The 13772-nt window shown below is 43.0% G+C and overlaps 1 protein-coding gene across 8 annotated transcripts in view; it reads right to left on the reverse strand.

Moving 5' to 3' along the window:
- MYOF (myoferlin) overlaps nt 1–13772 on the reverse strand; it is a 187964-nt gene that overhangs the window by 134816 nt on the left and 39376 nt on the right. For all 8 annotated transcript variants that reach the window (XM_044297273.1, XM_044297274.1, XM_044297272.1 and 5 more), the window contains exon 3: nt 11676–11767. In XM_044297273.1, the coding sequence (XP_044153208.1) occupies nt 11676–11767 (92 nt within the window). The remainder of the gene's footprint in view (nt 1–11675; nt 11768–13772) is intronic.

The raw sequence follows: 13772 nt of genomic DNA on the forward strand, positions 1-13772 counted from the left end.
ATAGGAGTTTGGCCTTTAGTTATTCAACATGCCCATTCAAATTGTTCTCATGGTAGATAAGTGGACACCAAGTGTCTGTAGCGGCTTCTTCCCTTATCTAATGGACACCACCAGCACACTCAGCAGAGGAAGGGGGGAGAGACGGGGACCACTCCACTGCATGAACATGGTGGACCCATAAGTATTTTTTAAATACTCCTATTACCCATAAGGTAGGGGGAAGGCTGAGCTGACCGTACATGTGTACGTGCAGTTAGGCAGGCTGATAGTTATCCACGGCCCCCTTAAAGCTGCCAAACGTTTAGCCCAAAGTTATTCAACATGCCCAATCCTTTTGTTCTCATGGGAGATAAGCCATCTTCAGAGATGGAACTATTTTTCCCAGTGGTCTTGTAAGGGATTGAGGGTTGGAATCTGACCAACGTCTGCATGAATGGAGTGGGTGGGTTTTCTCCAGCTTCCTATAAAATTGGGTCTAGTGTGAACGTGCCTGAGGGAAAGTAGATTCTGAGACTAGTTAGGGAGATATCTAATGGTGGCAATCTTTTTACAGCACTGAGGGAATATAATAGGGCTATGAAAAATGCAAGAAATAATAAAACCAAATCAATAATCAGCAATATCGATTGGTTCCAGCTCAATCTTATCTGTTCCATCAACTTTAAGGCCTCTTTACATCTCCGTCAAGGAGGTCCGGCCGCATGCAACAGTTTTTGTCCAGTCAAAACCAAGCATTTATTCTAGAAAGTGGCCGAATTACTGCTGGACCTCATTACAGTCCATGGAGATCTGGCAGTGAAGTACAGAATCTAGAAATGTTGGATTCTGCGATATACGGCAGGCCACTCTCTGCCGGACCTTGACATAAAAAAAAAATATATATATATTGTATGTGCTAGATAATCATTACTACCACTCGGATAACCAAGACTCTCTCATGTGCAGCAAAGTAAGGCCTCATGCACACGACCATGCAGTTTTTTGCGGTCCGCAAACCACGGATCCGCAAAAAACAGAAGCCACCCATGTTGCCTTACGCAATTTGCAGAACAGAACGGCGCCGGCAATATAAATGCCTATTCTTGTCAGCAAAGCGCAGACAAGAATAGGACATTTTTTTTTTTTTTTTTGCGGGGCCGCGGAACGGAGCCACGGATGCGGACAGCACACTGAGTGCTGTCCGCATCTTTTGCGGCCCCATTGAAGTGAATGGGTCCGCATCCGAGCCGCTGTACGGTCGTGAGGCCTAAGCGAAATTTCCATCAGAAAAAAAAGTTCTTGGAACGAGTCTCCTTCCAGAATAACCTTTGCAGTAGTAAAATGTAACTGAAAAAGAGAATAAGATGGATGACTAGTCTGTTTTCTATGATGGGGTCTCCAGCCAAAGAACAGATAGCAAGTTCCTATGTGAACGTGGATCAAACGGGGCTCTTCCCAGTCCCAGCAGGACAAAGAAAAGTCACTGGAAAGTCTCTTCAAATATACTGCAGCCTCACAAACTTAACTCAGCCAGGAAATAATGAGTAACACAGGAATGTGCAGCGATCGCTGCGAGCAGCAGGGCGTACATTTCTAGTGTTACTAGGAAACCAACCACTAAAGTTGTCTCTGGATATACAAGAGCTGGGAACGCCATATAACTTTACTTATCCACAGGCAAAATTACTTCTTAGTTAAGCTATTTTTAAAACAGGCTTTGTTGAGGAAGAAACTTGAATGAGCATGAATGCAACAAAAAGACAGGCAATATAGCTCCCCCACCCGAAAAAAAAAAAAAAGGTCTCTGGTGCCACCAGTTGTAAGGTAGTTTTTAGAGATGAGCAAATCGAATCCCACAAAGTGGAATTCAACACAAATTGCTTTGTGCTTCTTGTTAGCGAATAGTTTTAAACTTGTTCACCTCTATTTGCATCTTGATTGAAGATCTCAGCCGAAATCCCACGCATGGTGACGTATGATGTCACCACACCGGCCGGATTGATGACGTAATCTCACGCCGTGCGAGATTTTGCTCCAGATCTTCATGCAAGATGTCGGTGGCAAGCAAATTGAGGCGGTAAGTTTGATAAAAATAAAAGTTAATTTTACACAGTTTTTACACTCTGATGCCACGATCATGTATGAACGCAGCATCTGAGGGGTACAATGACGGCGAGCGGCACTATCGCAGCTCCCTGTCATTGCACCTGCTATTTACAAAAAATAAAATAAAATGCGTTTCATGACTAAGTAATTTGTCACGAAGAAAAATGGAGTAAAATTCGGCAAATCAAACTTTTCATAAATTCGAACGTCCGTCCTTCTAAATACGGCCTTGAGACACAACTTGCGTTATAACCAAGCCAGTATCTCTTCTGCAGAGTGTTGTCTTAGGGCAGTGATGGCTAACCTCCGGAACTCCAGCTGTGGAGAAACTACGACTCCCAGCATGCTCCATTCATTTCTATGGAGGAGTTCTGAGAACAGCCAAACAAGTGTGCATCTTGGGAGTTGTAGTTTAACCACAGCTGGAGTGCAGGAGGTTAGCCATCACAGTCTTAGGGCGATTGCCCCTCATCAGTGTAGAGCAGAGGGAACTGTTCAACTGGGCGAGAGGTCTTTGTCAGGGTTTTAGGAGAGGTACAATATCATCTTGTGGAGAGCACAAGGAGTCTTATAGGCCAGGCAATGCTCCTCAAGAAGAATGCATATCTTTAGCATGAGGAAACCAGAAGCGGTAACTGTACGGCCAAATATAATGAATGGGGATGTCTTCTGTGTGGGTTACCTACGGGTAACATTGAATCAACTGTTCACAATCATGTGACCAGAAAGAACAAAGGGGACATTATAGAGGGCGATTTATAGAGTTTACATTGACGTAAGTGGCACATCACTGAAAATGCTTTCTCACAATCTAGAATGGTCATCGTTTTTGTTCCAGGACAATCTATGAACAGGTACAAGGCTTTATCTATAGCTGATATTTTCACAGAGATGGCAAGTAGAATACTAAGGACTTTATCACACTACCATGTCTCATTTGCCATTGGCAAAAAAAGGATCTCTGAAAAACAAACAGCACATGGATGGCTTCTGTGTGCATTTTTTTTTCCTAATTTCCTTAAGTTTGAATGGGCAAGCCTAAACCACAAAAATGGAACAGAAAAACAAAAAGCATTCAACGAGTTTTTCAGATCAGACACAGGGATCCATCAAAGAAACAGATGTGTGAATAGCCCCCTTGACTTGTATGGATCCCTGTGCTATCCATTTTACAAATGGACACCTGAACTTTGGAATAATTTCCCTTGGTCAGATCTCTAACCTCCACTTGGTTTTGTGGTAGCACATCCTTATGGTCAGAAACAGGCAAACCTTTTAAAGTTTAAGAATAGTTTCCCTTAATTTTTAATGTAGTGTAGAGACTGAGATGTTAAAGTATTTAACACAAATTTTTTTTTTTTATTAGTGAAAGAGGTATCCTTGTACTAGAAAACAGGGTGCAACCGAGCGTTCCTAAGGAGCATCTGTCTTCAGTCTTTAGTTCTACTGAGCCCTGAAGACACCTGTGTGCAACATGCAGAGACTTCCAGGCTGCCTTTTGTAATTACCCCAGTCCCTGACCAATGTACAGTACAGACCAAAAGTTTGGACACACCTTCTCATTCAAAGAGTTTTCTTTATTTTCATGACTATGAAAATTGTAGATTCACACTAAAGGCATGAAAACTATGAACACACATGTGGAATTACATAACAAAAAAGTGTGAAACAACTGAAAATATTCTAGGTTCTTCAAAGTAGCCACCTTTTGCTTTGATTACTGCTTTGCACACTCTTGGCATTCTCTTGATGAGCTTCAAGAGGTAGTCACCTGAAATGGTCTTCCAACAGTCTTGAAGGAGTTCCCAGAGATGCTTAGCACTTGTTGGCCCTTTTGCCTTCACTCTGCGGTCCAGCTCACACCAAACCATCTCGATTGGGTTCAGGACCGGTGACTATGGAGGCAAGGTCATCTGGCGCAGCACCCCATCACTCTCCTTCATGGTCAAATAGCCCTTACACAGCTTGGAAGTGTGTTTGGGGTCACTGTCCTGTTAAAAAATAAATGATGGTCCAACTAAATGCAAACCGGATGGAATAGCATGCCGCTGCAAGATGCTGTGGTAGCCATGCTGGTTCAGTATGCCTTCAATTTTGAATAACTCCCCAACAGTGTCACCAGCAAAGCACCCCCACACCATCACACCTCCTCCTCCATGCTTCACGGTGGGAACCAGGCATGTAGAGTTCATCCGTTCACCTTTTCTGCGTTGCACAGAGACACGGTGGTTGGAACCAAAGATCTCAAATTTGAACTCAGACCAAAGCACAGATTTCCAATGGTCTAATGTCCATTCCTTGTGTTCTTTAGCCCAAACAAGTCTCTTCTGCTTGTTGCCTGTCCTTAGCAGTGTTTTCTTTTCCTAGCAGATATTCTACCATGAAGGCCTGATTCACACAGTCTCCTCTTAACAGTTGTTCTAGAGATGTGTTGCTGCTAGACCTCTGTGTGGCATTGACCTGGTCTCTAATCTGAGCTGCTGTTACCCTGCGATTTCTGAGGCTGGTGACTCGGATGAACTTATCCTCCGCAGCAGAGTTGACTCTTGGTCTTCCTTCCTTTCCGCATGCGAGACAGTTTCTTTGTAGCGCTTGATTGTTTTTGTGACTGCACTTGGGGATACTTTCAAAGTTTTCCCAATTTTTCGGACTGACTGACCTTCATTTCCTAAAGTAATGATGGCCACTCGTTTTTCTTTACTTAGAATTTTGTATTATGGCAAGAAAAAAGCAGCTAACAGTCTATTCAGTAGGACTATTAGCTGTGTATCCACCTGACTTCTCCACAACGCAACTGATGGTCCCAACCCCATTTATAAGGCAAGAAATCCCACTTATTAAACCTGACAGGGCACACCTGTGTAGTGAAAACCATTTCAGGTGACTACCTCTTGAAGCTCATCAAGAGAATGCCAAGAGAGTGTGCAAAGCAGTAATCAAAGCAAAAGGTGGCTACTTTGAAGAACCTAGAATATGACATTTTCAGTTGTTTCACACTTTTTTGTTATGTATATAATTCCACATGTGTTAATTCATAGTTTTGATGCCTTTAGTGTGAATCTACAATTTTCATAGTCATAAAAATAAAGAAAAAACTCTTTGAATGGGAAGGCGTGTCCAAACTTTTGGTCTGTACTGTATATGTGCCCTAACTATCACGGCCCATCACCCTGAAAAGTTATACAAAAGTGTCTTCATCGCGCAGTACAACTGAAGACTGGAGACAGACTCTCCTTAGTATTTTCGTATTTTTATTTGCAAAGAAAACCCTTACATCCCAAAAAAAAAAAAAAAAAAAATTTCCCTAATAAAGTAAATTACAAAAACGTTTAACATCCCTGTCCTTACACAGCATAAAAAAATAAATAAAAACACACCACACACACACCTGAAACAATGGTTACACTTTACCAAAAGGTAGATTTCATACGTAGACCTCATGCACATGACCATGGTTTTTGTCTGCATCAGATTCACATTTTTTGCCGACCCAGTCATTTCAAAAGGGCCCCGCAAAAAAGATAGAACATGCCCTATTCTTGTCTGTTTTGCGGACAATAATAGGCAGTCCTAACAGAGGGCAGGATCTAGCGATCTGCAGAGCGCCCACAACTGGCATCCATGTTTTGCAGATACGCAATTTGCGGACCGCAAATATTGCTATAGCCATGTGCATGGGCGATCTACCAGGGGACCCATTTTTCACATCACAGGCAGTCACAGTAAGGCCTCATGCACACGACCGTTGTGTCCCGTGTCCGTTGTTCCGTTTTCTGCGGACCCATTGACTTTCAATGGGTCCAGTGGAAAACTCGGCTACTGCACCGTTTGTCATCCGCATCCGTGATCCCCATTTCCAGTCCGTGAAAAAAATATGACCTGTCCTATTTTTTTTCATGGACAACGGGTCGCGGACCTATTAAAGTCAGAAGGTCCGTGAAAAAACACGGAGGCTCACAAGATTGTCATCCGCGTCTTTTTTTCCTATCATTTGCATGGCAAACTTGACTTAGATTTTTCTTCATGTCTGGTGATCCTCCAAAAGTAAAGGAAGACACACGGAAATGGATCACGGAACAACGGAACCCCTTTTTGCAGACCGCAAAAAAAAAAATACAGTCGTGTGCATGAGGCCTAAGATGGCTATGTAATTGCTCCATAGCCATTTAGCGTTTTTATAATTTGTCAATGAATGTGCAAGACCCAGAACTGGTTAAAACTCTTGAGTCTAAGAATCTGCACTCAATACTTCGTTACAAAATTCTGTGGATAGAATCAATGAAACAAAAAATTCATAAGGCCTGGATGACAGTGTTTGATCAGTGATTTCCATCAGTGACTGAACCACAACCAGAAGTGGAGACTACATGGAGATAATGTGTAATGGAAAGAACTGGACCTGTTTTGTGTTTGGAGCCACACCTGGTTTTTACTCACAATCACTGATGGAAATCCCTGACCAAAAACACTAAAGTGTGAACTAGTCCCTAAGGAGGCACATTTCTCACTTCAGTGCAAGAGAACAGTATCTCTAAAAGGTTCCCATGCAAATACGAGCAGCTAAGCCTGGGGATTTCGGTGTGACTGGTCAACTAGCTTATGTGTATGTCTATGGGGGGGGGGGGATGATTCTACCTAGAAAAAAAAAAAAATTAAAACAGAGGATTATGAATTTAATCCCCCAAAAATCAAAGAGTGGCCTTGTATAGGAGGTGGTTCTAACATGGCAGCAGGTGGAGCCAACACGATTAGGTAGGTACAGCAGAACGTTAGTAGTAGCCACATTGGTGGTGCTTCTAGTCAAATATTGACCATCATCATTTTATATATGCATATTTACATAACCATATTGTGAGACATCAAACACCATAACTATATACAGAGCCGTATAGCGATATATATGGAGCACTATTACACATTTAGCCCTATAGTTGTACGTAGCACCCTATGTGTAGAGTGCCATGCTTATTACAATTCTAATTAACTAATGTATGGATAAGAAGTAGTCCTAGTGATGCCACAGGTCCAGATAGCTAAATTACTGAATTTTTTTCTTTTGTTTTTGGGGGGGGGAGACCGGCCTCATGAGGTCATAACCTGACGAGTCCACTGGAATTTCTCCCTGTAGAGTCAATGGCCAATCCAGCCCCTAACAACATATGATATTAGGGAAAAGAAGGATCAGGCATGGTGACGTTCAACATGATCGATCCCCTGTTTTTATGGGAGATAAGCCACCGTGGTTGGGTGCTAGACACCACTGAGGATATGCTGCAGTTGTGGAAAGCTAGACTGTTGGCAAAGTCACCCGGCTGACTGCCAGTTACGCATTATCTCATACTACTAGATGGATACAATTAGAGATGATCGAAGTTTAAAAAAATAAATTAGATTCGGCAACTTCACCTAAGTTTGCCAAGAAAATAGATTTCTTCCCAATTAATGAATCACGAACCGCTATAAATCAGGTATACCCAGGCCACTCTGCCTCATTATATTCTTCCCACTCGGTGGACCAATCTCCATGTGAAGGCTTGGAAGTTAACCCTTTCCTGAACGCCGACAGTGAAGTTACCGGACACTAATGTAAGAGACTGGTGGTGATGCCGGTTGCAGACTTTGAACCCTTTAGATGCCATGGTTATCCGGGTGTGCTCCGACTCCTTGCTGCGGGGATCGGGAGAGCCGGAGTATCCATGCCGCATCCTCTATCCTCCTGTGTGATGTAGTGATGGGTAGTTCGTGAATGATCAGTTCAAAATGAATGAAATTAAGTTCTAAGTGAACTAAATGATTTTGTTCACCATCCTGGCAAAGATTAGTTCACCATCAGGAGCGTAGCCGCAGGGGAAGTGGCTGCTTTAAGGCCCTAACTCGGAAGGCTCCCACCCAAGAGAAGGACTAAAAGATTTTAGTGTCAGGGCCCCCTCAACAGGATCACTACTACTTGCCTTATAGTTCCTACTGCTAGAAAAGTAGGAAAACATAATCTAGACCAGTGAATACAAGTGGAAAAAATAAAAAAATCTCTCTAACATTACACTGTGTACGTGTGAGTAAGAGAGGGGGGGGGGGGGTGTACAGTGTGTGCAGGCTTCTAGAACGCGCCTGTTTTTTGTAATAAAATCCCCATCTTGGTAGAACAGAGGCCCAGTCTTGCTGCCGACTCCTGTCCCTCCCCCACCCTGTGCTGAAGGATGCTGTATCTGAACTACTATTAGGGGAGTCTTTTCCATCTCATTGAACTAGACTGTCAGGATTCATTCTAGGAGCACATTCGTTCGAGAAATCTTCTAGTTCACAAGTCACAAGATGCCTATCAGCCTCCTCAGGACATGGTGCTGTAGGACAGGCAGTAGGCTATACTGGAGTTCTATTCACTGCACCAAGTATCATCTGCCTGTTCTTATTCAGACTGCTGGACAACAACTAGATCTGACCCTTTCAACAAAACTACAACTGATCCAAGAAGCTGTAAATCCTGTGTATTATAGACCAGATCTGTGCTTCTAATCACTGGTCAGTAGCATCACAGAGCCACAGACATAAGGAACTACAGGAACTAATCTTTTGAGCTGATCTTCCAGGGGAAGTAGATCAGGATGAACTAATCCCCAAAATGAACTAGATTGCCCATCACTAGTGTGATGGTCCCAGAGATGGTACACAGCACTGAGGCGGGAAAACCTTCCTCAATGCAATAAAATTGAGGGATCCACAACAGGGATGAATGACCATAATCCTAAGTGGATCCCTCCATAAGGTCAGAGATCCCTCCCTACTATGAACCTAGTGGTATTTTGCTTTTTAAATTATTAGGTTTAGGACCAGAAGGTAAAATGGTGGATGGATCAAACATGGCCGCTGGATTATTGCAGCAACACTGTCCCTAGCGCATGAGGGCTTGCCAAGGCTCTCCCTATGCTCAGCCCATAGTGAAATGGCGGAGACTGCGTGGGATCAGGGTTTTATAGGTCTGTGACCAGGAATGTAGCTAAAGGCTCATGGGCCCTGGTGTAAGAATTCAGTTTGGGCCCCCTTCCCTCAGTGCTTTGTGGCCAGATGAAAGATTATTTTGGATTACAGTGGTACTATGCCTACTGTACACGAAAAACAAAAAATAAAAAAAATGGAAGCTCTTCATGCACATTTTTTATCAAATGTGTGTGGGGCCCATCTGCCAATGTGAAGCTGGCTTCTGCAGATGGGTACCTAACACGAACAAAACCGCCACTCCTCGGCTTATTCAAATTTTTAAACGGGGCTCCTCCAAACCCAGCAACTTCTCCTCCCGTATAACCCCCACTCCTGTGGCTAGTCAAGATCACTCACAGACGAAACTCAGCAGCCGCTCTCTCCGTGCCCTACAGTTTCTCTGTATATAAGGTCATTATATAATACTGTTGAGGGGGCCCTGACAAAATCTTTTCGTCCTCCTCCTGGGTGGGCCCCTTCTGAGTTCAGGCCCCAAAGCAGCCGCTTCCCCTGCTCAATCTAAGGGAGGCAGCTACCTTCCAAACATACTACAAGAAAATTTTGACTAGCACATCCATGAAGCTAAGGCTACTTTCACATTAGCGTTTTTTTTTTTTGCAGATCCATCATGGATCTGCAAAAACGCCTTCGTTACCATAATACAACCACCTGCATCCATCATGAATGGATCAGGTTGTATTGTCTTCTATAGCCAAGACGGATCCGTCTTGAACACCATTGAAAGTCAATAGGGGACGGATCCGTTTTCTATTGTGCCAGATTGTGTCAGAAAACGGATCCGTCACCATTGACTTACATTGTGTGTCAGGACAGATCAGTCTTTGTGTGCACCACATCACGGACAGAAAAATGCTGCTTACAGCTTTTTTCTGTCTGCGATGGGGACGCAACCAAACGGAATGGAATGCATTTTGGAGCACTCAGTTTCGTTCAGTTTTGTCCCCATTGACAATGAATGGGCCCAAAACTGAAGTGTCGGATCTCAATAGCGGAATTGAAAACGCTAATGTGAAAGTAGCCCGACATGCAGACAGCAAACAAAATATGGCAGCACACCGTTATACATGCAAACTATAGAACTAGAAATTTATATTTATATATATATATATATATATATATATATATATATATATATATATATATATATATATATATATATACACATACATACACACACTAGTTCTATTGTTTGCATGTATAACAGTGGGCTGACATTTTGATAGATGGAGAATGATCGAAATATATATTTATATCTCCATCTATCTAACCCACCCCCCCCCCCCCCCCCACCACGAAGTCATTGGCTAGTTGGCCATGTATATCTTTTGAACTAGAGCTCGAAGACTTTCCTCGGTTTAGTAGCCATGATATGGATAGTCACCCCCCTTCAGGTTCCATTGGAGATTAGAGCCCAGGAGAAGACTTCTCTAATAACCAGTAACAGGTATGGCGGGCGTCCTCTCCAATTGTCAGTAAGCCTCACACTGCCATGGCAGTATGCAGACAGTGAAGGTTTGTGAAGACACCGCTCAGAAGTCCGATATAACAGAATTGTTACATATTGACTCACGTACAAACAGCCGCTCTGAATGGAGCTCACGGTGGGAACAAGGCATCCACGCCTAGAGCTTGTGTATTCTCTTATGCGGAGAGATATGAAGTGAACCTTTCACCCCACCCGTCCTATTTGCCGATATTAATTGGACACACAAAAGATAAGCTCACTAAAATAAAGATTCTGTAGAAGGAGGATGTATACTATGTGAAAGTGAAATGGGACGAAAGAAACAAAAATCCATCTTTAAAAGGGTAAGTAGAAGTCAATACATAAGGCCATCTTGTAGTATTTACAGGGGAAGTCCTCCAAAACCAGTTGACATATCAGAAGATGACCTCAGTGGTGTCTGTATCTAATCCCCTAGCCCACTTCTCAGTGTTCAGGACTGGAAATATTGGAGATAACACTTGCCATAAAGTATCAGGTATGAGGTTTTCCTACAGCTTATTTGGGGCTGGCTGACCCGTTAGGCTACTTTCACATCTGCATTTTTGCTGGATCAACAAAAACGCTTCAGTCATGATAATACAACCGTCTGCATGCGTTATGAACTGAGCCGGTTGTATTCTCTCTAAAATAGCAATAATGGATCAGTCAGTAAAACTACTTGTAAGTTAATGAGGACGGATCCGTTCTCTTTTGAATCAGTGAATACGGATCCGTCTTGCTCCGCATCCCAGGACACACTCAAAATCGTTGCTTGCTGCGCATCACAGGAACGCAATGAAACAGAACAGAATGCATTTTGTTGCACTTCGTTCCCATCAGTTCAGTCTTGTCCCCATTGACAGTGAATGGGGACGAAACTGAAGCATTTTCCCGCGCTATTGAGAGCCTATGACGGATCTTAACAGCGGAAAGGGAAAGCGCTGGTGCGACAGTAACCGTACATGTGTGCTTGGCAGCTGAAGTCATCTGTGTGTTTCAATATATGCAAAGAGCAGCAACAGGAGCCTCTAGGTGTAATTGTAGTTTTGCAACAGCTGGAGAGCCACATATTGGAAAACACAAGAAGTAATATACACAGATAACCTACTTGTCTTTTCCGATTGTTTCAAAATCCTTCACAGTGATGTCCAATGATGAGGAGAAGTCGAGGGGTAGTCCCTTCAGGTCAAACTCAAGAAGCTGGAAGAGAAGTGGGAAACAGGATATATGTAGCTGTATATTAACCACAACTATATCACATCATACCGCAGCACAGAAAGTCACACAAAGCTCGCTCTCCACCCCGGATCATGAGATTCTAAATCCAATTACTTTATTTACACACTGATAAGTTCCAGGCTATAATTACTGTTCTTTTAGAATGGACGGTACAGACAATTTATATAATGGGAAAATACTCGACAAATGTATATTTAACCATTGGCAGAACAGGGCATTTGTGGATTATATAATGTACACTACTCATAAAAAGTTATGGATAGTTGGCTTGTGGGTGAAATTTCAGGATGAATCTAAAATGCACTTGACCTTCTCCAAACCTTTGAATTCACGTGTCCAACTGTTCAGTGTTTCGGAACTTTATGCACAACTTGCTGTTCTCTAACAAGGAGCTTAACGAGAAACTTCACAACAGGTGTTTGATCCATGAATCACACAATAAATTTCCTGGTTCAATTAGAATTGTTATTTAAACAGTCCTCCTCATCATGCTGTTCACATTTTGACTTCATGAGACCAAGACGACAGCTAACAATAGATCAACAGTACCTCGCAATTCCGATGCTTCAAGCAGGATGTTCTCAGACAGAAGTGGCCACTGAGCTTGGAGTGTCATCAGCAGGTTGCAACAGAGACTGGAAGAGTCGCAGAATGGCATACAGTAGAAGTGGGCATCCTTTGGTCACATGCCACACTGATGACCCCAAGGCACCCAAGAGTCACGTCAGACCATTCAAAACTGTTTACATCAGCATAGTCTACGTGCTAGACCATCTGCAAGGGTACCTGACCACAGGCATCATCTGCATGGGCCAGGGAGCATCTACGCTGGACAAAGAACCAGTGGACCTCAGTGCTGTTCACTGATAAATATCAATTCACGCTGAGCAGAAAATGATGGCCTCTAACGATGTTGGAGACGTCAAGGAGAGGGTTATACATCAGCCACTGTGGTCACCAGACGAGCCTTTGGTGGTGGTGTTAGTGTGTTCTATACAGAACTTCCCTACACTTTGTGAATGTTACAGTGACAAGCCCATACTACTTGAATGCTGGAGACTGGGGTACCTCCAATGGAGTGGCCTGCAGTTTCTACAGACTTGAATCTGACAGTAACTGGTGACTCACCAGTGGTGAGTAAATTATTTAAAAATTATTTTTTCCATTACTTTATTCTTTTATATTATTACATGTTTTATTACATTTAGTAGCATTTAGGGAACCTAATCCTCCCTCTATAAAGCTATCATGCAGATGCGAGCAAGTCAATTTTGGAAATTAAATTAGGTCAGATAATAGTGGGCACAACATCTTTTGGCAGTTTTACTCTCATTCACTAACTGATAGCGACAGGTGTAACTATAGGGGGTGCAGAGATAGCCATTAAACTTAAGCCCGGGCACCCAAAGAGCCTCTTCACATGGAAAGGTATATAAAAAAGGACAAATGGTAGGTGGGGTCCCCAGTATAGATTAGACATTGGGGCCCGGGGTCTGTATATTACTCCTCTGGATAGCAGCACAACCGTATGGGGCTTTATGTCACTAGGTAGTTGATAAACTACCACAAGTTGTGAAAGCAGAAATGTAATATAACAACTGCTGTCATTTCTTAAGCAAATTTCATAATTCTCAAATCGAACATGATTACATAATTCTTAAAGTGTAACAGTTTTTTTTTTTTTTGCTAGCTTATTAGAGCTAGGTATGTATACCCGAGTTGGTCTGTCAATGATTGCCAAAAGATCTGTAATTAACAAATTACATCAGTACAGGGAGGAGGAGACACCAGGGTTTCTCAGTGGGCGTCTCCCTCTCCCTGGCCGTGACATGCTCTGCTGTGATTGGACCACGACACAACCAGGAAAAAGGAGACGCCCACTGAGAAACCCTGGCGTCTCCTCCCAGTACAGATTTTCAGTATTCAGCCTCATGCAGAAGGCAGTTGCCCGGCCGTGGCTGTATTG

The sequence above is a fragment of the Bufo gargarizans genome, chromosome 6, assembly GCF_014858855.1.
Source record: "Bufo gargarizans isolate SCDJY-AF-19 chromosome 6, ASM1485885v1, whole genome shotgun sequence".
Classification (NCBI taxonomy): domain Eukaryota; kingdom Metazoa; phylum Chordata; class Amphibia; order Anura; family Bufonidae; genus Bufo; species Bufo gargarizans.